The 18,249-nt window shown below is 42.5% G+C and overlaps 1 protein-coding gene across 10 annotated transcripts; it reads left to right on the top strand.

The window, feature by feature from the left end:
• Positions 1-329: 329 nt before the first annotated feature.
• Positions 330-18,158, top strand: LOC100115644. 10 transcript variants are annotated; one of them, XR_004227534.2, is made up of 27 exons: positions 330-1,040; positions 6,403-6,843; positions 7,008-7,168; positions 7,263-7,719; positions 8,041-8,209; positions 8,290-8,405; positions 8,486-8,592; positions 8,842-9,187; positions 9,261-9,538; positions 9,621-9,858; positions 9,938-10,168; positions 10,243-10,650; positions 10,742-10,936; positions 11,012-11,411; positions 11,494-11,741; positions 11,822-12,300; positions 12,396-12,693; positions 12,774-12,921; positions 12,993-13,158; positions 13,254-13,431; positions 13,506-13,684; positions 13,752-14,199; positions 14,463-14,542; positions 14,964-15,128; positions 16,202-16,302; positions 16,961-17,015; positions 17,113-18,009. XR_004227534.2 is itself a non-coding variant. In XM_031929352.2 (27 exons), exons 3-27 carry the CDS (start codon positions 6,456-6,458, stop codon positions 17,271-17,273), a joined length of 6,297 nt encoding a protein of 2,098 aa, XP_031785212.1. In that variant the 5' UTR covers positions 355-602; positions 799-1,040; positions 6,403-6,455; the 3' UTR covers positions 17,274-18,158. The 10 variants fall into 10 exon arrangements, 8 of the variants coding, with proteins under 8 accessions (XP_008214116.1, XP_008214114.1, XP_008214115.1 ...); XR_004227533.2 differs by having other exon boundaries at positions 14,964-15,326; XM_031929352.2 differs by lacking the exon at positions 16,202-16,302 and having other exon boundaries at positions 355-602; positions 799-1,040; positions 14,964-15,326; positions 17,113-18,158.
• Positions 18,159-18,249: the final 91 nt, after the last annotated feature.

Raw genomic sequence — 18,249 nt, 5'->3', positions numbered from 1 at the left:
CGTATCTAGAAACGAGGCTCTTTTAATGCGGAACCCAGCGACTGTCCATCCGTCAGTCAACGAAGAGGGGACCAGCGCATCAGGAGGCTTCGCTCGAGACTATACCTATATACATAGCCATACAGAGAGAGAGAGAGAGAGAGAGAGAGAGAGAGAGAGAGAGAGAGAGAGTGAGATATAGAGAGAGGGAGAGAGAGAGAGAGAGTGAGATATAGAGAGAGGGAGAGAGAGAGGGGTGGAGAGAGAGAGAGAGAGAGAGCGTTTGCACACGCGACTGCGCGATCAACAAAGAGAAAGATAGATATGAGCGATAGCAGCGAGCAGAGGCTCTAGACCGGCAAAGCAGCGCGCCGGCCGACAGTCGTAGGCGCGAACGCCGCCGCGCCGCAAGCACCCACGCTCGCGCTCCAAATTCGATTTTTCCATTTCGTTGGGCTGACCGATTCCTTAATTTTCGTCGAACTGACTTGTCGCGCGTGACTGAGTTTCTTTTTTTCTTATTTAAACGTTAGCATGCAATTTTTGTTTTACTCCAAGGCTGTTGGAACTGTGCGTGCACCGGCTACACAACGTTGTTGGTGCGGGTTCGATTCGCGTGCAAGGTAATTGCGCACTGATTACCGACCGATTTTTTACTGCGTCGCTGTGTGTGTTATGACATTGTTGCGGGCGATGTTTCTATTACGTTAGAAGTATCATCAGCTTTTCGATGCACGAATTGAACAATTCAATATCTCACTCTCTCTCTCTCTCTCTCTCTCTCTCTCTCTCTCTCTCTCTCTCTCTCTCTCTCTCTAGCGGTATGAAAGAAAAGCGACAACTGCACCTGTAGCTTGCAATCCGCGCGGACCAGCTCTCGTTCGACGCGATCGGGTCAACCGTCATATTGAAAAGCGTCCTGTGATATGAGGAGCGACCGCCGCAGTCACGAGATCGCCGAGGCAATGCAGCTGATGCGAGTGGTGCGGCAACGACGATGACAACGACCTTGTTCAGCTGCTGCAGTTCGGCTCCGTATGCGCACGTGTTTAATTATAAAGGTAAATACTTGCTGTTTACAGCACTTACACTGTTTTAGGCTGCTTCGCTGTAATAGGAGTTGACGGCTCGGTTTTGCTGTGACGATTCGAGGAATCGAAATTGTTAACTTTTTTCCTCGATTCGTGTGGTAACGAACATTTAAATAGCCCAATTTTCTTTAAAAAACTCGACGCATTATATTTTTTAACTGAGTTTTTTTGCTTATTTATCCATACTTACGATTGAGTAATAGTAATAAAATCAAACATGACGCTCGCGTTGACACGTCATAATTATTATTATAGTGAGAAGAAATGGTTCTAAAAAAAGCGCGATTCGTTGATAAACCGCGCGTGACACTGTTATTGACAGACGCAAAAAATACATTGATTAAATTGTTTCGAGACGAATCAACTTAAAATTTAAAGTTTGTGCACCTTACGCAGGCGGCAATAACTGGTTTTCGTTCATTTCTTCACACATCTCGAGAGATATGCTGATTTTTGCGCATTCATTATCCGAGCCGCTGCAAATGCTCAGTTGAGTTTTCAATGAGATTTATTAGAAATATTAATGCGACCGATGCGATTTCAAACAGCAATCTAAAGCGTGCTCCCAATGATTCATCGCGGCTAGAAATTAGTGATTCTGGCATTATAATGGAACAGTTCTCGCTAGCTTAGTCATTGCGTTATCGTACTAATTGAAGTAATAAGGTAATATTAAAAAGGTTTCGTTCCTCATGCGGCATCCATAGCGTTCATTTCCTAAACAGCTTAAAAGATGTGAAATCTATTACACTCAATCCATTAGCGGTCGGCGTATTATTTGTATGTAAAACTGAGCGAGGCAGAAAATCTTCGACATTAGGCAAAGGTAAACATAACGAGCCGGTCGTAACCGGATCTCTAGAACACACACGCGACATGCGGCGACAAGCGACGCGTGGACGTGCTACTTCACACGCGTAAAAGCGAAACTTGACCGTAATGGTCTCACATTCTGTAAGTAATAATATTAGATAAACATTTTCACATAGAAATAGTTAGTCAATTTGTTGAAAAAGAAAATCAAGAGTAGGTATACTGTTGGCGTTTAAAATTTTATCGAGTAGATTACTATAAGTACAGAAAAAAAAAATAATACTCGTGTAGAGTTGACTCAGGAGCATGAAATCATTAATATTCCAAGATTCAATCAGGTTCCACAATGCATCGATCTTATCTCGTAAATCCGTGCATCCTCCCGCGCACGCGCTTATTCTACTTGTACACGAGCATTTTCAAAAATATACAATGAAAGCTAATGATTCACCGCAACGGCAAAGGATATGCCCCACGTGTCTCCTCGCACGTTGGTATAAGTCTATACGGAGACATTAACGCGTGCGCGCGCGTCGCTTGAATTCGAAATGAGGGGGTCCTGTTACGCGCGACGCGACGAAACTTTTCTACTCATTCTTAGCAGTATTGTCAGAGGCCAACGACATTTGCTGGCCAGTTCGTGACTGTCTTTCACCTCGCCTTTCTTTTATTTGCCATACTTAGTGACTCGAACGTTATTTGCATTTATTCGACGAAATGCAGTTATTTCGCTTTAAAAATCTTTCAAACTTCACAACCAATCGTCGTTAACTATATACTTTAGAATATGCAGAGCAGAAAATAATGGTAATCGCAATTATAATACAGTCGATTCTTTAAGATAACCACACGCACACGCGGTCACCGTTAATAAACACCTCTTAAAATCGAGAAACCTTGAAGCCTCGTGATCGATCGCTTTTCCAGCTCGTCCGAAAGTTGAAAAAACGGGAGCAGTAGTAAACAGGTATCTGGGTGAATCTCACTCCAAGTTCAACCCGTAACCTTTGTCGGCTCCGGCGTGGCTCCGCGCCGGGAAAACTGGAGCACTCGTCGGCGCCGAGTCGCGTTTTGCTCGATATATCGATTTCCCGAGAACAGTCCGCGCGGAGATGTATTTGCACAGGGCGAGCTATTTTTGCGGGCCTACTTTTATGCCCCTGCGAGACTTTTATTCATAAGCCGCGGCAGGTATAGCAGATCTGTCTTTTGTTCGGCCTCTATAATATGTACTACGAAGTCCCACCTGATATTTCAAAGTTTTATTGTGAATCTTATATCTTTGTGCGCGGTGTATAAGACGAAGTAGAACGAAAAGGGAGCGGCGAGTTTTGTCAAATGTCAATTTGAGAATGAACGAAACGATCAGCTCCGGACAATCGCTGGCGATCTCTTGTAGGTAGTTGACGAGCGACGAACAAGTCAATAAACCATAGCAAAGGAGAGATGGATGAACGCCGCTCGGCTCTCTCGTCGTCAGAGCGCGCGGTCATTAATAAATTAGCTGACGACTCGTGTGTTGCGCGCATGACTGAAGTGTGTACACTGAAGGATGGTCATGGAATTCGGCCTCTTTGTCATCAGCGACGCGTGACGGGTCTTTGCATTTATGTCAACACGACGCACACGATTGTTTGTTTTCAAGCACAAACCAGCTCGTAAAATATCGCACAACTCAAACGCAGTGCATAGATAAAGACGATCCGCAAACGAGGATCACGTGCGCTCGACACGAAAACCGGTAAGAACCGAAAGGGCGTAATGAACTACGCGATGTGATAATAATAATCGACGCAGCATATAGCGCGCAGGTCTCTGCGCTCTTATGCGCTACATCGTGCGTCCGTGTAGCTGCGCGCGCGCTCCGCTCTCTCGTCGCCGAGACAATTGAGACGGCCCGCGCACATCCGCCAATAGACGCGACGTGTTCGAAAGCGTTTCGTACGGCGCGCGGACAAGGACGTTTTCTAGTCGTGTGACGCGTGTGTGCGATGCTCGCCCCTGACTTTTGCGCCCATCGAAGGAAGACTTGCCCGTTCGACTGCTTTCCGTGCGTGCTCTTGCGCAAGAGCAAGTGATAGGTGTACACCGTGTATCATTCATATGGGTTATTGGGAAACAGGCACGGTGGCTGATGCTTGTAGATTGTCGTCATGAGTTCGGATACAGCCTCGAAAATCGTCTTGCTCAATGCACGAAACGCGACAGTCAAATTTTCCACGCGTTACGGAGACTTATCTGTATACGCCTGTCTATGCTCCGAAGCACGATCGAAAAGTCGAAACTCTTGAGACCGAACTATTACTCGCCTGCGATTCCACGTCCGGTTGGTATCGGTTGGCGCTAATTATTTCGACTAAAATGATTACACGCGCGCTCTATTATGCTGCTACGACGACCCGATGTTAATAACTTCCTTCTTTGCGCGAGCTTCTCCGCCGCGAGTGCAGGCGGTTCTATTAAGATCGCGCGCTTATATGTAGGTATGCGGTGTGCGGGAAAAGTTTGACCACGTGATAAAATTGCGTTTGGCTAAGTCCTTGTGTGTGATATAATTATTACACCTGTATGATGTACGTGACGTTCACGCCGCTTCGCTGCAATAATATAGTCACGGGATTACTAAGAAAAATATAGCTCGAGGAAAGATTCTCCACTGGCTATAATCATCAGCCTGGTCGATGCTGCGATTGTATATTCCGGCAGAGTGGGAGCTTTTCGCGTACAATAGCGAAAAAGTGGTACGTGACAGGATTCTAAATGGTGCGATGCTATCGGTTTGATTTAGTTTCGAGTAAAATCACTTTGCGCGCAGTCAGGTGGGAAATAGCAACAGCATATTAATGGGTCGAGGGTATCCAGCGGACTGTTTTCACAGACGTACTTGAGAATCTAATCGTCATATCCAATTGGTCTCACGGGGAACCACTTAGCACGAGAATTAGCGTGTATTACAGCCGTTTCTCTTAGCGGCTCTTTAAAAATGTAAGTCTTGCTTGGAGTAGATTTATATGTAAGTCATTTTACCTTTCTTATGTTGCTACGAGTTTGGAATGACAAAAATGTAATCACCGCATGAATTTACTCTAAGTTAGACAGAGATATCTCAAGACAATGTATAAATATTGAAGAAATTCTAAAAGCGATTTCCGACACATTAGCCCTACACTTTAATGTGAAACACTTATAAGACTTCATCCCCATCAATCAAAAGGAGCTGTATAGTTATCGACTGTTCTCACTCAAGATCTGTTTCTCTTTCAATACGTATACTAATGGGTGGTCCTCGTGTAGCCGCGTAAAAGCAACAGTCAGCCTTTCGGCGAGCTGTTGGGCGATTGATTGATGAGCGATAGAGGAGATAGAAGTCAGATTCCGGTAAGTGACTCGGCTCAGACAAAGTTACGTCAAAACTACTGGCTACTGATCGTTTTCTCAAACTGATGGATTTTATGTCTGAGAGAAATTGTTCGAATCATAACTTGATTTTTTCTGATACTACTGGGTGCACAAGATTAAATTAAAAAGTGCTTAATCAAGAGTATAAAATTAATTATTATAAATGGATGTTTCAAACAAAAAAAAATTATTAATAAATTAGCATGCATCTAAAAATAATATTGTATAAAATCATCCAGTTACATTATCTAATATGTTTAAAGTATCAAAAGGATTAAGATGCTATGTTATATTTAAAAATTATAACTAAAAGATCATTGCAAAGTACTTTGCGATAAAGTATCCCGATCCTAACTCTATTGTTATTATCATCAGCAATACACCATAGAAACTCCAATCATTCGTCGCGGGTGGCTCCTTAGCTCAGATCACATACGTGGACGTCGTTAATATCCGAAAGAAGCCTCAGCGACAAGTATGAGGCGTCCGCGGCGGCTAACCGTGAACACGCATCGTACTTACGAGTCCGGAAGGAAACGGATCTTTTGAAAACTGCGCTTCGGCGAAGCTGACTCGACGCGTGGGCGCGCACACGTGCTCCGAATGTAACAGGCCGACGTGCGATATAGGCCCTTTTGGTACTGCGTTACTGCTTTTTTTTCTTCAGAGGAACTTGTTATTCCAAAGTGCGCCGCGACACGCGACTCACTGAGGTGGCGAGTCTCTATTAGAACTCCTATCCGTCATGTATTATAAGTATACGCATAGTACGTGCTTTTTATTACAGCGCGTATACTTGGCGAGCGACTCAGCGTAATTGAACTTTGTATTCCGTGGAGAAAACTTACGATAATGTAATGGAAAAGGAGCCTGTGCACAATGAACAAATTATGATTCATCGTACTTTTTTCTACCCGAATGACAGATTTGCATTCTAACAATGCGCATGGCTTCCACTAGTGCAATGATAAAGTTATTTTTTTACTAAATTTTACAAAAAAGAATGTATACTTTTTATTTATTTATATTATCCGATCGTAACAGTTTAGTTAAATTATATGCTCAAGAAAGCTATACCGTAATGTGACAATCAAAATAAAACGACGATCCACTTTCACAGGCTTGTAATTATAAAGTCCAGCCCTCCTGCGAATCGTCTACGAATGAGGCACAATGACGAGCCGAGGCAAATGGATCCTCGGGATCCTGACGATAGCGATTCTCCTGAAGCCCGAGACCTGTCAGGCCACTCTGTCGGAAGAGGCGTCCGACGACGTGATCGTCACCCCGCAAACGTCGACGATCACCTCACTATTCATCGGGCAGCAGCAGCAGCAGCATGCGACGACGGCTCCAGTGTCGACGACGACGAGGCGCGACCTGCCGGATCGATGCTTCGTCAAGACCGAGCATGGGCCCTGCAAAAATTATGTCCACAAGTGGTCTTTCAACCATACCGAGGGCAAGTGTAGCACTTTTGTCTACGGTGGCTGCTTAGGCAATGACAATCGGTTCAACACCGAGGAGGAGTGCATGCATCACTGCGTCGGCGGACCTGAGCGTAAGTGTTCTTTTAGAGTTCACACTCTAAATAAATTTGCATCTGAAATTTTAAAACGTTGTTGGAAAATATGACGTTCGCGGTTAGACTAATATTAGGATTTCATCCGAACATTTTTGCAACTTGGATTCGTAAGTTAATTATTGTGAATGTTTTAAAAAAAGATACATTGCCGCCGTACATGGTGACAAAGGGGAGCGTATTCGTAACGACGAGTGCAACGGTAATGAGCACAACCTCGTCAACGACCACCACGACACCAATACCCACATTCACACCCACGAAACCAACGAGACCACCCGTACCAAAGCACAAAAGAGGAAAGGTATGTCAATGTTTTCGAAACTGTGCGACTGGATCGGTTTTCACCAAATTGCTCAGGAATAAGTACTCAACTCTCTTCCATCGCGTTTATGCAGGAGCTGACGTTCATGGAGTCCGGCTACGAAAAGACTTTCATGTTCGCCCAGAGCAATACCTTCATTCAGTTGGACGGCCCTGGTATCAAAACCTTTCAACTGCGACTGTGTCGCGAGATCTCATTCAAGTTCCGGACCAAGTTGCCGCATGGTCTTCTCGTCTACCATAGCGTCAAGGATCGGCCGGAACGTCTGGATCCCTACGCGTTGTACGTCATAGTAGAGAAGGGCCAGCTAAAAGTGGTCCACGTGTTTGGCAAAAATTCGACGAGTTTGACCGTTGGCGAGGGACTGAATCGCGACGAGTGGCACAGTGTTCTCGTGAGGATCGACGTCCATGGGGCTAAGCTCATCGCGAGCGTTGATGGCAAGCAAGCTGAGACCACTGTCGAGGTGCTCGAGCACATTGTGAATTATGGTGTATCCGAAGAGCTTGCATCCGTGGTATTGATTGGAGGTCTGTAGAATTTTTTGAGTTTTATACAAATTTGTTGATCGGTTAAAAATCTCTCTGGCAAGAATCGCCATATGATTGGAAATTTTTGCTTTTTTCACAGTCAAGTTTTTACTGTTTGTATGAACTGATTTTAGTAGTTCAGTAGAGTAAATTTTAGTCAAATAATTTAAACCGCGTTCAAAAAGTAAAAAAAAATGGTTATCACAATTGAATTCATCGTAAGTACTAAAGAAAAAATTTACATCTATTTTTAAGTTATAAATTATTCCATGATTTCTCGCATGCCGTCAGATAAAATCAAAAAGATACATCTAATTTCAGGATTGAGCTCTGAAGAACGGTTACACGGCGTTAAATACATTATAGAGTCGTTCGTCGGGTGTATCATGGACATGGTGCTGAGTTCGGGAAAGTCCGCCAGCGATCTTCTTCCCATCCGACCGCTTATCGCTACGAAACATGAGAACGTCAAAGAAGGCTGCATCGACAAGTAATATTTTTTTTCGCCTCGATCTTACACATCAATTATCACAATCAACAGCTATTAATATCGGTTGAATTGACATACAGATGTAAAACACGAGAGAATCTATGTTTCTTGGGAAGCCAGTGTGTCAACCATTATAACAGTCTTACGTGCGACTGCTTCGGCACCAAGTACGAGGGAGAAAGGTGCGATGTGTACAGTAGGTGTCGATCAGCATTTGCCTTAATTTTTGCATTAGCGAGTGAGATGTTGTTGCTTATGTAATATTCTCATTTGCAGCTGCCACTATTCTGACGCTGCGTGGATCTTCATACGTGTCGTTTCGGGTTTACGACTGGAAGGATCGCGTTCACTCGTCAGTCAATAGAATCAGCCTTGCATTTAAGGTACAGTGTTGGACATGCCTATTTTAGTACGTTGCAATCTTCTTATTTTTAAATTGACCTCATAAAACTTATAAGGATATCGAGTAGCTGAAAGTAAATTTCTGTAAAAATATCTAAATTTTTGCTTTTGCATATCTTAGGTCCCGTATTTTTCAAGGAATTTTTTGAAGGATTATTCATATTAGATGGCAAACATGATTGAATTTTATATTTTGCATCTTTGTTTATTTTTTACTAACGTCACTCTAGACAAAATGGGACGATTCAGCGCTGTTCTACGCCTCGGGAGAGATCGATGGCACGGCTCACTACATCGCTGCATCAATTATCAACGCTACTGTCATAGTCGAGCTTGACTTTGGACACGACTCGAAAATCCACACAACTTTTGGTCAACACATAACTATGAACTACTGGAACAATCTCACTATTTTTCACAACGTATCGATGGTGTTCATCAGTCTTAACGATGAAGTCAGGATGCTCGAGGTACCTGGCGAAAATTACAACATGATCATCGACCCTGAGATCTACATCGGTGGTGGGCCTGAACTAAACAAGAAACAAGGACTTGCATCGACGAACAATTTTGCAGGTAGGCATCGACTTGGAATTTCGTATTGTTCACTTTGTTGATCACGGTTGTTTGTAAATAAACCAAATTTCAGGATCTCTGAAGTACGTTTTCTTCAACGACAAGTCGATAATTTACGAATTGAAACGATCGAATCCTATGGTCCACTACATCGGAGTATTGGAGCCCGAATATTACGAAGACGACGTAGAAGTTATACCGATTACTTATCCCTTCGCCGGAAGTCACATTTGGTGGCCAATAGAGAGCACCGATACTCTGAAACTTAATTTCGATTTCAAAAGTTTCCAGCCGATAGCCGTCGTTGCTTCTGGCGACGTCAAGAGCGAAAGCGGTCCAGGATATTGGGAGGTATTACGGGGAAAAAAACCCTTAAACCTTGTACATTGTTTGCACAAGGGGCCCACGAGTACAGCGACTTGTTTTCTTGCAGCTACGAGTCGTCAACGATGAAATTCGTTTCCATCTGGTCCCGGTCCTAGGAGAAAATATGACGGTCACCGCAGCTGTAAAATTTCCATACAACACCTCTTGGCATGCTGTTGAGCTGAACTACACGAAAGAAGAGCTCAGCATTCTCGTCGATTACAAAAACAAGCAAAGTAAACTATTGCAGATGAACCTGGAGCTTGGAGATCGAGTCATCATCGGAAGTGGCAAAGGAAACGCTGGTGAATATTTGCTCCCGTAAAGTACTCAAATCCAAAAAGTGAAGCGCAATTCGAATCGTTGGAATAATCCCTTTTATAGGTTTGGTCGGATGCATGAGAGAAATCGTGGTGAATGACCAAAGAGTCGAGCCTCGATATATTATTAATACCGAACGAGTAGTCGGAGAAGTTGCGCTCGATAACTGCCAATTCGTCGATCCGTGCAAGAGACCGAATACATGCGAGCATGGAGGAAAGTGTTCTGTCAAAGAAGATAGAATCACCTGTGATTGTACAGACACCGGTTACATAGGAAAAAACTGTCACTTCGGTAAGATACCACTAGTTTCGTTGATGCGCATGATTGCATCTCATCTGAACTTGATTCGTGAAATCGATTTTCAGCTCAATACAGAAAAACGTGCGAGGAACTAGCTCTCCTAGGCTACACCAAAGACGACGTTTATAGAATCGATATCGACGGCAACGGTAGGTTTCCGCCAGCCCTAGTCAAATGCGAGTTCCAAGCGATCGAGGATTCCACGAAAACGATCGTCGAGCACAACCTGCCGTCCCAAGTGGACGTGCGCTCGATAACCGAGTCCGACTTCTCGTTCAGCATCAGTTACGTGCAATTCACCGCGGAGATGCTGCAGGAGCTCATATCGCACTCGCTCTACTGCAGCCAATACGTCAAGTACGACTGCTACAAGGCTCCGTTGGAACTGCACAGCGCGACGTGGTTTTTGAGCTCGAAGGGCACCCCCGTCGACTACATTGGAAACGTCAATCGAGGTTCCTGTCCTTGCGGAGGTAATCATGCTTTTACTACCATCTATTTTTACACAGCCCGCGAATAATGCAAGGATGTACCGAGGACACAGTATATATTTTTATTCAATAGTCAATAGAACGTGCGTCACTTCCAACCTGAGCTGCAACTGCGACGTGTCAGCTGGCAAGTGGTTGTCTGACGAGGGCTACTACGAAACCCCAGAGTCTTTGGGAATTACGGAGATGGTCTTTCTGCAACAGAGAGATCTCGAAGAGGATGCCCAGGGTCGAATTACACTCGGGCCTCTCGAGTGCGTCGAAACGAGTAAGAAATGTTTTACACTCTCGACAAAGACAAAAAGATAATCGTTATTAATTTATTTATTTCAAATTTGTGCAGATACGCAAAAGTACGTCGTGACTTTCACGACGTCGCAATCGTACATCGAAGTGCCCGGCTGGCGAAAGGGTGACATAGCCTTCAGTTTTAGAACGACCGGGGAAAAGGCTATTCTCCTGTATCAACCTCCCATTCGCAGCAACTATCCATCGTTTATGGTAGCGCTTACATCTGACTACAGGCTAACTTTCAATTTCACCCTGAACACGGGGACGATTAGAGAACTCGAAGTGAAGAGTCGAAGAAAATTGAACAACGGAGAGTGGCAGAAGATCTGGATAGATTATAATGACTATCACGTGAGGTTCATGATAAATACAGACTTTCAGATGGTCGATTTGTTGCCCGAGGAGGAGTTTGGTCCGTTCGAAGGTTCCATGTTTATCGGCGGTGCTACAGCGTAAGTTTTCTGTTTCATCATCTTGATAAGCACCAGGCGTATTATAGTGAAAAGTTTTTCAGATGTTTGGTTTGTTTTCCAGGGAACATTTAAGAACTTCGTCTGTGAGACAAGGTTTGATCGGCTGTTTCCGAGGTCTAGTCGTGAATGGTGAAATTCTCGATATCCACAGCTACATGTCAGTCCATTTATCTGAAATTATAAAAGACTGTAAACCCTCGTGTCAGCCAAACAAGTGTCAGAACAATGCTCGATGCGTTGAACTTTGGAGCAACTTTACCTGCGTCTGCGAAAACAGATGGGCACACCTTGGCACCTACTGCGAAACAAGTGAATATCGCACAATTTCATATTAATTTAAATAATTTTTACGGGTGCACCGCTACTTATTTCAATATTTTTTCCTTTAGACATCAACAACAAAGCTTTAACATTCACGTCACCTGGAGCTTTCCTGAAGAAGAATTACTTCGCCTCTAGCGAAGAGGAGGAAGAAAAAACTCTATTAAAAAGCATGCTGGTGAAGAATATCCTTATCAACCTCCGCACATACGATATGCACTCGTTGATTTTATATGCAAACGATCACTTGAATAATTTCGCTCACCTGTACATCTCTAACGGTACCAACATCGTCTATTTATTCAATGCCGGCAACGAAATCAAGAACATCACAGTCGAGTATCCAGCTGCCAATACTGGCATCTCAGTGCAAGTAGCCATTGTCCGCACAGAGAACACGACGACGTTGCACGTGAATGAGAACAACGTGACCCTCGATGCCGTCCCTATTCTTCTCGATACTTATTCAAACAAACCCTGGATCAACCCAGAAAAGGAGATACTCGCACCGCAAAGACCTCCCGCTCCTCCTACAGACTACTTTCAGGTAACAAATACAGGCTATATCTACTGTCGCAAAATGATTGTGACAATTTTTCAATGCACTGGTCTAATGAAAGAGTATTTATTGCGAATTTCAAGGTCAATTTGGGGGGATTCGATCCGGATAATCTCCTACGCGTTGGCGCTGAAGGAAACCTAATTCAAGGTTATATCGGCTGTCTACGAGGCCTCATGATAGGCCAGTATCTCGTTGACTTGCCGAATTTGGCTAGCGAAGCCAATCATGAAGGTAGCAAGGGTGTCCTACCGAACTGTCACATGAAGTGCGATGCTGTTCCGTGCAAAAATCAAGGAACCTGTACAGAGGATTTCGGCAAACAGGAAGCATCTTGCAACTGCGAGTTGACTTCTTACTTTGGAGAACATTGTGCCGATGGTAATAATTGAATAAGATTGTCTTACAAGTACCATAAATAATAACCGATGAAATTAATGAGCTTCGGTTGCTGATTGCAGAAAAAGGCGCAGATTTTAGCGGAGAAAGCGTTTTGCAACGAGAGTTCGATTTGGATGGAGAAGTGAATCGAATAAAAATTCAACTGGCCTTTTCAACGATAGATCGACAGCGAACTTCGGCTCTTCTGCTTCTTCAAACGGAGAACAAGTGAGACGTCTGGATTATCCAGTCTCACGATTAGTGCTTACATACTGACAATTAATGCTTTTATTTTCTAGGAGAAGTTATTATTTATTAGTCGCTCTCACGTCGGAGGGTCAGCTTATTTTTGAAGAAGACAGAGAAGGCTCAGCATACGGAGTGCGGCTCAACGATAGAACCTTCTCGAACGGAGCTCGTCACAGTATTTATTACGTTAGGGACAATAACACTGCCACTCTTTTAGTAAGTCTTTACAATCCTTTTTCATATAAACATAAAATGAAATTTACTTTTGATAATACGGAAGAATAAGTAAGATTGAATTTGACGTTTTTTAGATCGACAGAGAGCAGGTGCAACTGATGCCCATTCCAGCGTTGAATTCGGGTGATGACGAAGACGACGCAGGCGACGAGGACGACGACGGTCCTGGAGCGACCGAGATTCAACTCGGTGGATTGAATACAACAGACAAGAGATTCAGAGCTTACAAAGGTTACACTGGATGCCTGAGCAGTACGTATAGCATTTGACCAACGAAAATATCCATAATTTTTTTTCGATATCAAAAACATTTATTTTTTCTGCAGACGTAGTAGTTTCAATAAATGGTGGCGTAGGCATGAAGCCGCTTGAGGAGTACATGTTGTTCACCAAGAAAGGCAGCGAGACGGTGCGAGTGACGGCACCGGCCGGTGTGCGAAGTGCCCAGTGCGCCGTTTTCCATACGCAGCCACGTGGACTCGAACCGCCAAAGAATGACAGTGTGGTAAGTTCTATTAACTTATTGTTACTTACTATTATTAAAATCATAGTAACATCCTTTCGACTTGCAGAATCGTGAACGCTCATGGGGCGAGGACCCACCGAAGCGCGTGCTCTACAAGTCCCACTTTTCGGACGCGACGCAGGAAGAACAGGGAGCAGGCACCTACATCTTCATAGCCTTAGTCTGCCTCTTTGTGGCAGCTGTAGTCGGCTGCTCGTACGAGGTCTGGCGCAGCGCGCGGAAGGATCGCAAGCGTCGCAAGCAGCGCTCGCGATCGGGCTCCTCAACTTCTGGCTCGCAGCGATGGCCGGGATACGGCGCCGACAGCGGAACAACCACGCCCTTGAGTCCGGGAACCAAGAGTGTCGGGTTCAAGACTGTCGTGGTGGATGCCGAGGAGAAAAGACCCAATGGCACGCACAAGACCAGCGGTACTCCTAACGCGAAGGATTACAAACCGCTGGCGAACTCGGAGCCTAAGGCGGATGCTTTGAACGATAAGAGGAGCATTAAAGGTGCGTAGGGATGTGGGATAATCTTGCATGATTATTTATTGAAGTGAGAAAATGGTTTTCTGTGCACCGCTCTTGTGCTGTATGGCTTCAATGGTCAAATAAAAAAGATTGATTTTTACAAAATGCTGTGAAACTTTGTGTGTATCCAACATGCGAGCACCGTCTAGCTATGTTTACCAGCTCTGTTTATATGACTCAGAAAAAGTATTTAACATCACATCATTTATACAATTCATCAAGTGAACTTTGTGATTCTGTTACAGCAGACGATGAGGCTGAGAAAAAGGAGCTGCTCGGGGTAAATACAGGCCTCGTCTCTAAACCTGCGAAACCGAACCCATTTGTAAAAATTTTTCTTTTTTTCCTTGTGTATTTATTATTGTGTATTTTTGCATGAGCTTGCAAGGCTTGCGGTTTGGCTTTCATTATCTGTATGTCCTTCCACATACATATCAATTTTACTACCTAATATATAAACATCCGTATCTCATTTTACCATTCGCATCGTCTACCTACATAAGCCAAGACAACCTGAAAAGTGCACTCAAGCACAAACTGTTTGCAATACTCAGCGTTTGATGATGTTCATCAAGGTGTAGTAATTCATTGACCCATCTATATTACGTCCACATCTCTTCAACTCCAATATAAAATATTTAAACTTGGCGCGCTTTCACCGCGCTGTATATGCGTTTATCGTTACAAAAAAAAAACGAATGCCCCAATCAAATTCTTTCGCTTACACGTATCTCTTTTCATTCCAGTCGATGGAAGACCTACGCGAGGAGCCTGAACTCGAGGAAGAAGAACAAAACGAAGCCTTTCACGAGGAGGACGAGGAGAGCGAGACGGAGCCCGAGCTGACGAACACGGAGATCAGCATTGAAGCCAACGGCAAGCCGCAGGTGCTGACGAGGCCAGACGAGCCGGTAAGAAGCTCAGCGGCAAAACACGCGGGCACCGGTAGTATGAAGCGCCGAAGCAGGAGCCGCAAGGCTCTGCTGCAGACGAATTTCTCGGTCACGGGTCTCAATGAGATCAAGACCGAGAGCATTTCCACCAACGCGGATCACCACATTGTTCTGCAGTGCGACATTACGGCTGACAATTGCCCGCCAATGAGACCTGTGAGCTTGCACCTCAATAGCACTTTCACGACTTTCAAGCCTCCGCGGCCCAGCAGCATGGTCGTTGAAAAAGTCACCACTAAGATGATAGATCCTTCGTCTCAGGACGAATGATCAATGTTTTTTTTTCTTTTTCTAATTCATACAAATATTCGAACGCGCTAGACACTACTATTCAGTATAAAGACTTACAATATTTTGAGGCTGATGTAGTCTTGTTAATCCAACGACTCTGATCGTTCTAATACCATAAGATTCTTTAGAAGATAATTAGTCCTAAAAGTATTTGACCAAACAAGATTAAGATATTTTTAGAAAATTTTTAGAAAAGTCTACAGATGCTTCGACGTAATATTTTTAAAGGTCAATTGTCAAAACGAACATTACCCATAAAGGCTGAGATAATCATAAGTAGCTTTTAGAAAGTATATAAAATACAATGTTCATGCAATAACTTTATAATGAACTATTGATTAAGGAACATTTGCTTTTTCCTACATGTGTACAACTATACACAAATGTTAAGCCACCTTTAATAACTGGGCGAATTTCAAATTTCATATTTAATCATGCGGTATAAACTTTAATTTGATTCATAATTTTATTTATCAATGTTATCTTATATATGTATAACACATATTCTTTGCGCAAGTAAAATAACAACGCTTTGGTGGCCAGTGTTGATTCACAGCACATTTCACAATCATCATAATAGGATAGCAATTAACTACATTGTCCAAATATATTCAATTTATTTTATCTTTACGTTTATATTTCCAAAGATAATAATTTCTTTTATCTACTGAATTGTTCTTAAGGGATAAGATGTAAGACAAGTTAAGTTTGCGGTTAAAATTGTAAATACTGAATTTCAGATGAGAAAAACATCGTTGATTAGTCTCAGTGACAACGTGATCTCTTTGAATTCAATTTTCAACATTTACGATGATTCTGAAAACTCAGATGAATGTTAAAGGTACTCGTTATTTTCATAAATTAAAAATTACAAAATTCATTTGTCAACTTTTCAAAGCGAAAAGCTGTCAAATGACTTTTCTAATGTATGCTGAATGGGAATGAAGCTATATATTTTAAACTAAGCATGTTAATACCGGCTGAAAAATGACCAAAGGAATAAATATCGACGAGAAGTATATGATCGAAATGTATAAAAAATTTGCTACATAAAATATCTGTACAATGCACATTCTATACTTCATTTTTTATCGCTACTGCGTCGACAAAAACTGCCTAAAAATCACCAAAAATAATCTACTTCTTCAAAATCGAAGTAACTAATTTGAAAATGAAGCTGTATACTGCACCTTACGCGACATATTGATCATCTCATTGCATGGCACGCTTTGGGCTACACTTTTGGATGTTTTATCAATGTGCTTCGTCGTTTTAAAAAAATAAAAGACAAAGAGTAAGTAGACCAGCTTTAGTTTAAATAACCAAAACTACTGCAATACATATGGAAACGAACCAAATAAAACCTGTGAAATGCTTTGGACTCACACAAACAAATACTGCACTTGAATCAATATTACTGCTTGAATCAATGTTCGCTTTCTATATAAGTTTTGTGATGAGTGAGACTTAATGAAAAAAATTTGTGATTGGATGTGTAGGGTCGCCGAAAAAGCAGCACTTCTCAAATACCGGCTACTTGGAGCAATGCTACAGGTTTGTCAAGCATTTTTCTAAAACTTGTCTCTGTGTTTATTATTTTTACAACTCCATTCAGCAAACTTATTCTCTGACTTGATGTTTTAATTTTAAGATGCGGACCAAGCGAAAAGGCTAAAGAATATGAGCCTAACGCCAATCTTCCTCTCTCCGGATCAGCGAACCTTCGCCAACCCCATAAGCTATCTCGGAGGTCCTCGACTGCCAGCTTCGAGGAGCAGATCCTCCATAGAATCGATACTATCCCTCGACTAGAATCTCTAGCTACCCACTGCGTTCTCGAGTTAGACACATGAATCCCTAGTCAGGAAAACAATATAAACGCTGGAAGCGTCAAAGGGGGCCACTACTTAACTGCCCCTTTAGTGGAGTCCGCGGATGTGAATCTCAAAGCAAGAGAATTAAAACTACGCAAGAGTTTACAATGTTTATCTGTATGATAGTTTCAAAGTGTGCTTTGCGGTCATTAACGTTTCTCGCGAAGTTGCACATAGAAGAAACTATCAATAAAACGGTTCTCGACACAATTAATACGTCGAATGGATTGTTATATTATATATTTGTCATTTATCTCGGGTAAACATAGTTACTCTAAACTCGCTCAAAACTACGGGAAACGATCTTATCATTTTTCTTTAGAGATAATCACAATACTTTTTTCATATCATACAAACAATTCCAAAGTGCGCGATGAAAACATTAGAATAAGCTGAAAACGAACCTACGAACATAATAATATGCTCTACCAGTAGAGGGGACTCTTGTAAACGACTCATTCTGTAAAGCACTGATGTGAGAGATTACTTTGTTGTTATATTATTGTGATTCTAATTATTTGTGTCCATTAATGTAATCATTCCTCTTTTGTGATATATAAGTATGTGAAATGATCAACGACAGACAGATATGATGCTGCGCCCTCCAGTCTGTATTAAATTCATATAGAATTTAAAATCCCATTACAAATATATGATTGCTATTAAAACGATAATTGAGTTTTAGCGTTTGGGTTTGGTCTGCAGAAGTCTACTCATATTATTAGAAACATGAGAGATGCATACATAAACCTTTCGAGTGAGATGAAAGGTGCCTGTTATAATTGTACAAATTAAAATAAACTCAATTTTCGTTATAAATTCATCGACTTTGTTTTATTTGCAGCTTTATGCGTGAAAAATATTTTTATGCATTTTTGTGTACAATATGTACATGCTTAAAGTCTTAATCCTAA

This window comes from Nasonia vitripennis, chromosome 4, assembly GCF_009193385.2.
Source record: "Nasonia vitripennis strain AsymCx chromosome 4, Nvit_psr_1.1, whole genome shotgun sequence".
In the NCBI taxonomy this organism is placed as follows: Eukaryota; Metazoa; Arthropoda; class Insecta; order Hymenoptera; family Pteromalidae; genus Nasonia; species Nasonia vitripennis.
Note: the sequence above shows the minus strand (reverse complement) of the source record. Positions and strands in the feature narration are given on the sequence as shown.

What these genes read in the sequence shown, in the direction of transcription:
- LOC100115644 (XM_016989541.3), top strand. Translation starts at nt 6,456, where the DNA reads ATGACGAGCCGAGGCAAATGGATCCTCGGGATCCTGACGATAGCGATT. An exon ending in TTACACTGGATGCCTGAGCA is followed by an intron (nt 13,432 to 13,505) that starts GTACGTATAGCA and finishes TTTTTTCTGCAG; the next exon opens with ACGTAGTAGTTTCAATAAAT. An exon ending in CGATAAGAGGAGCATTAAAG is followed by an intron (nt 14,200 to 14,462) that starts GTGCGTAGGGAT and finishes ATTCTGTTACAG; the next exon opens with CAGACGATGAGGCTGAGAAA.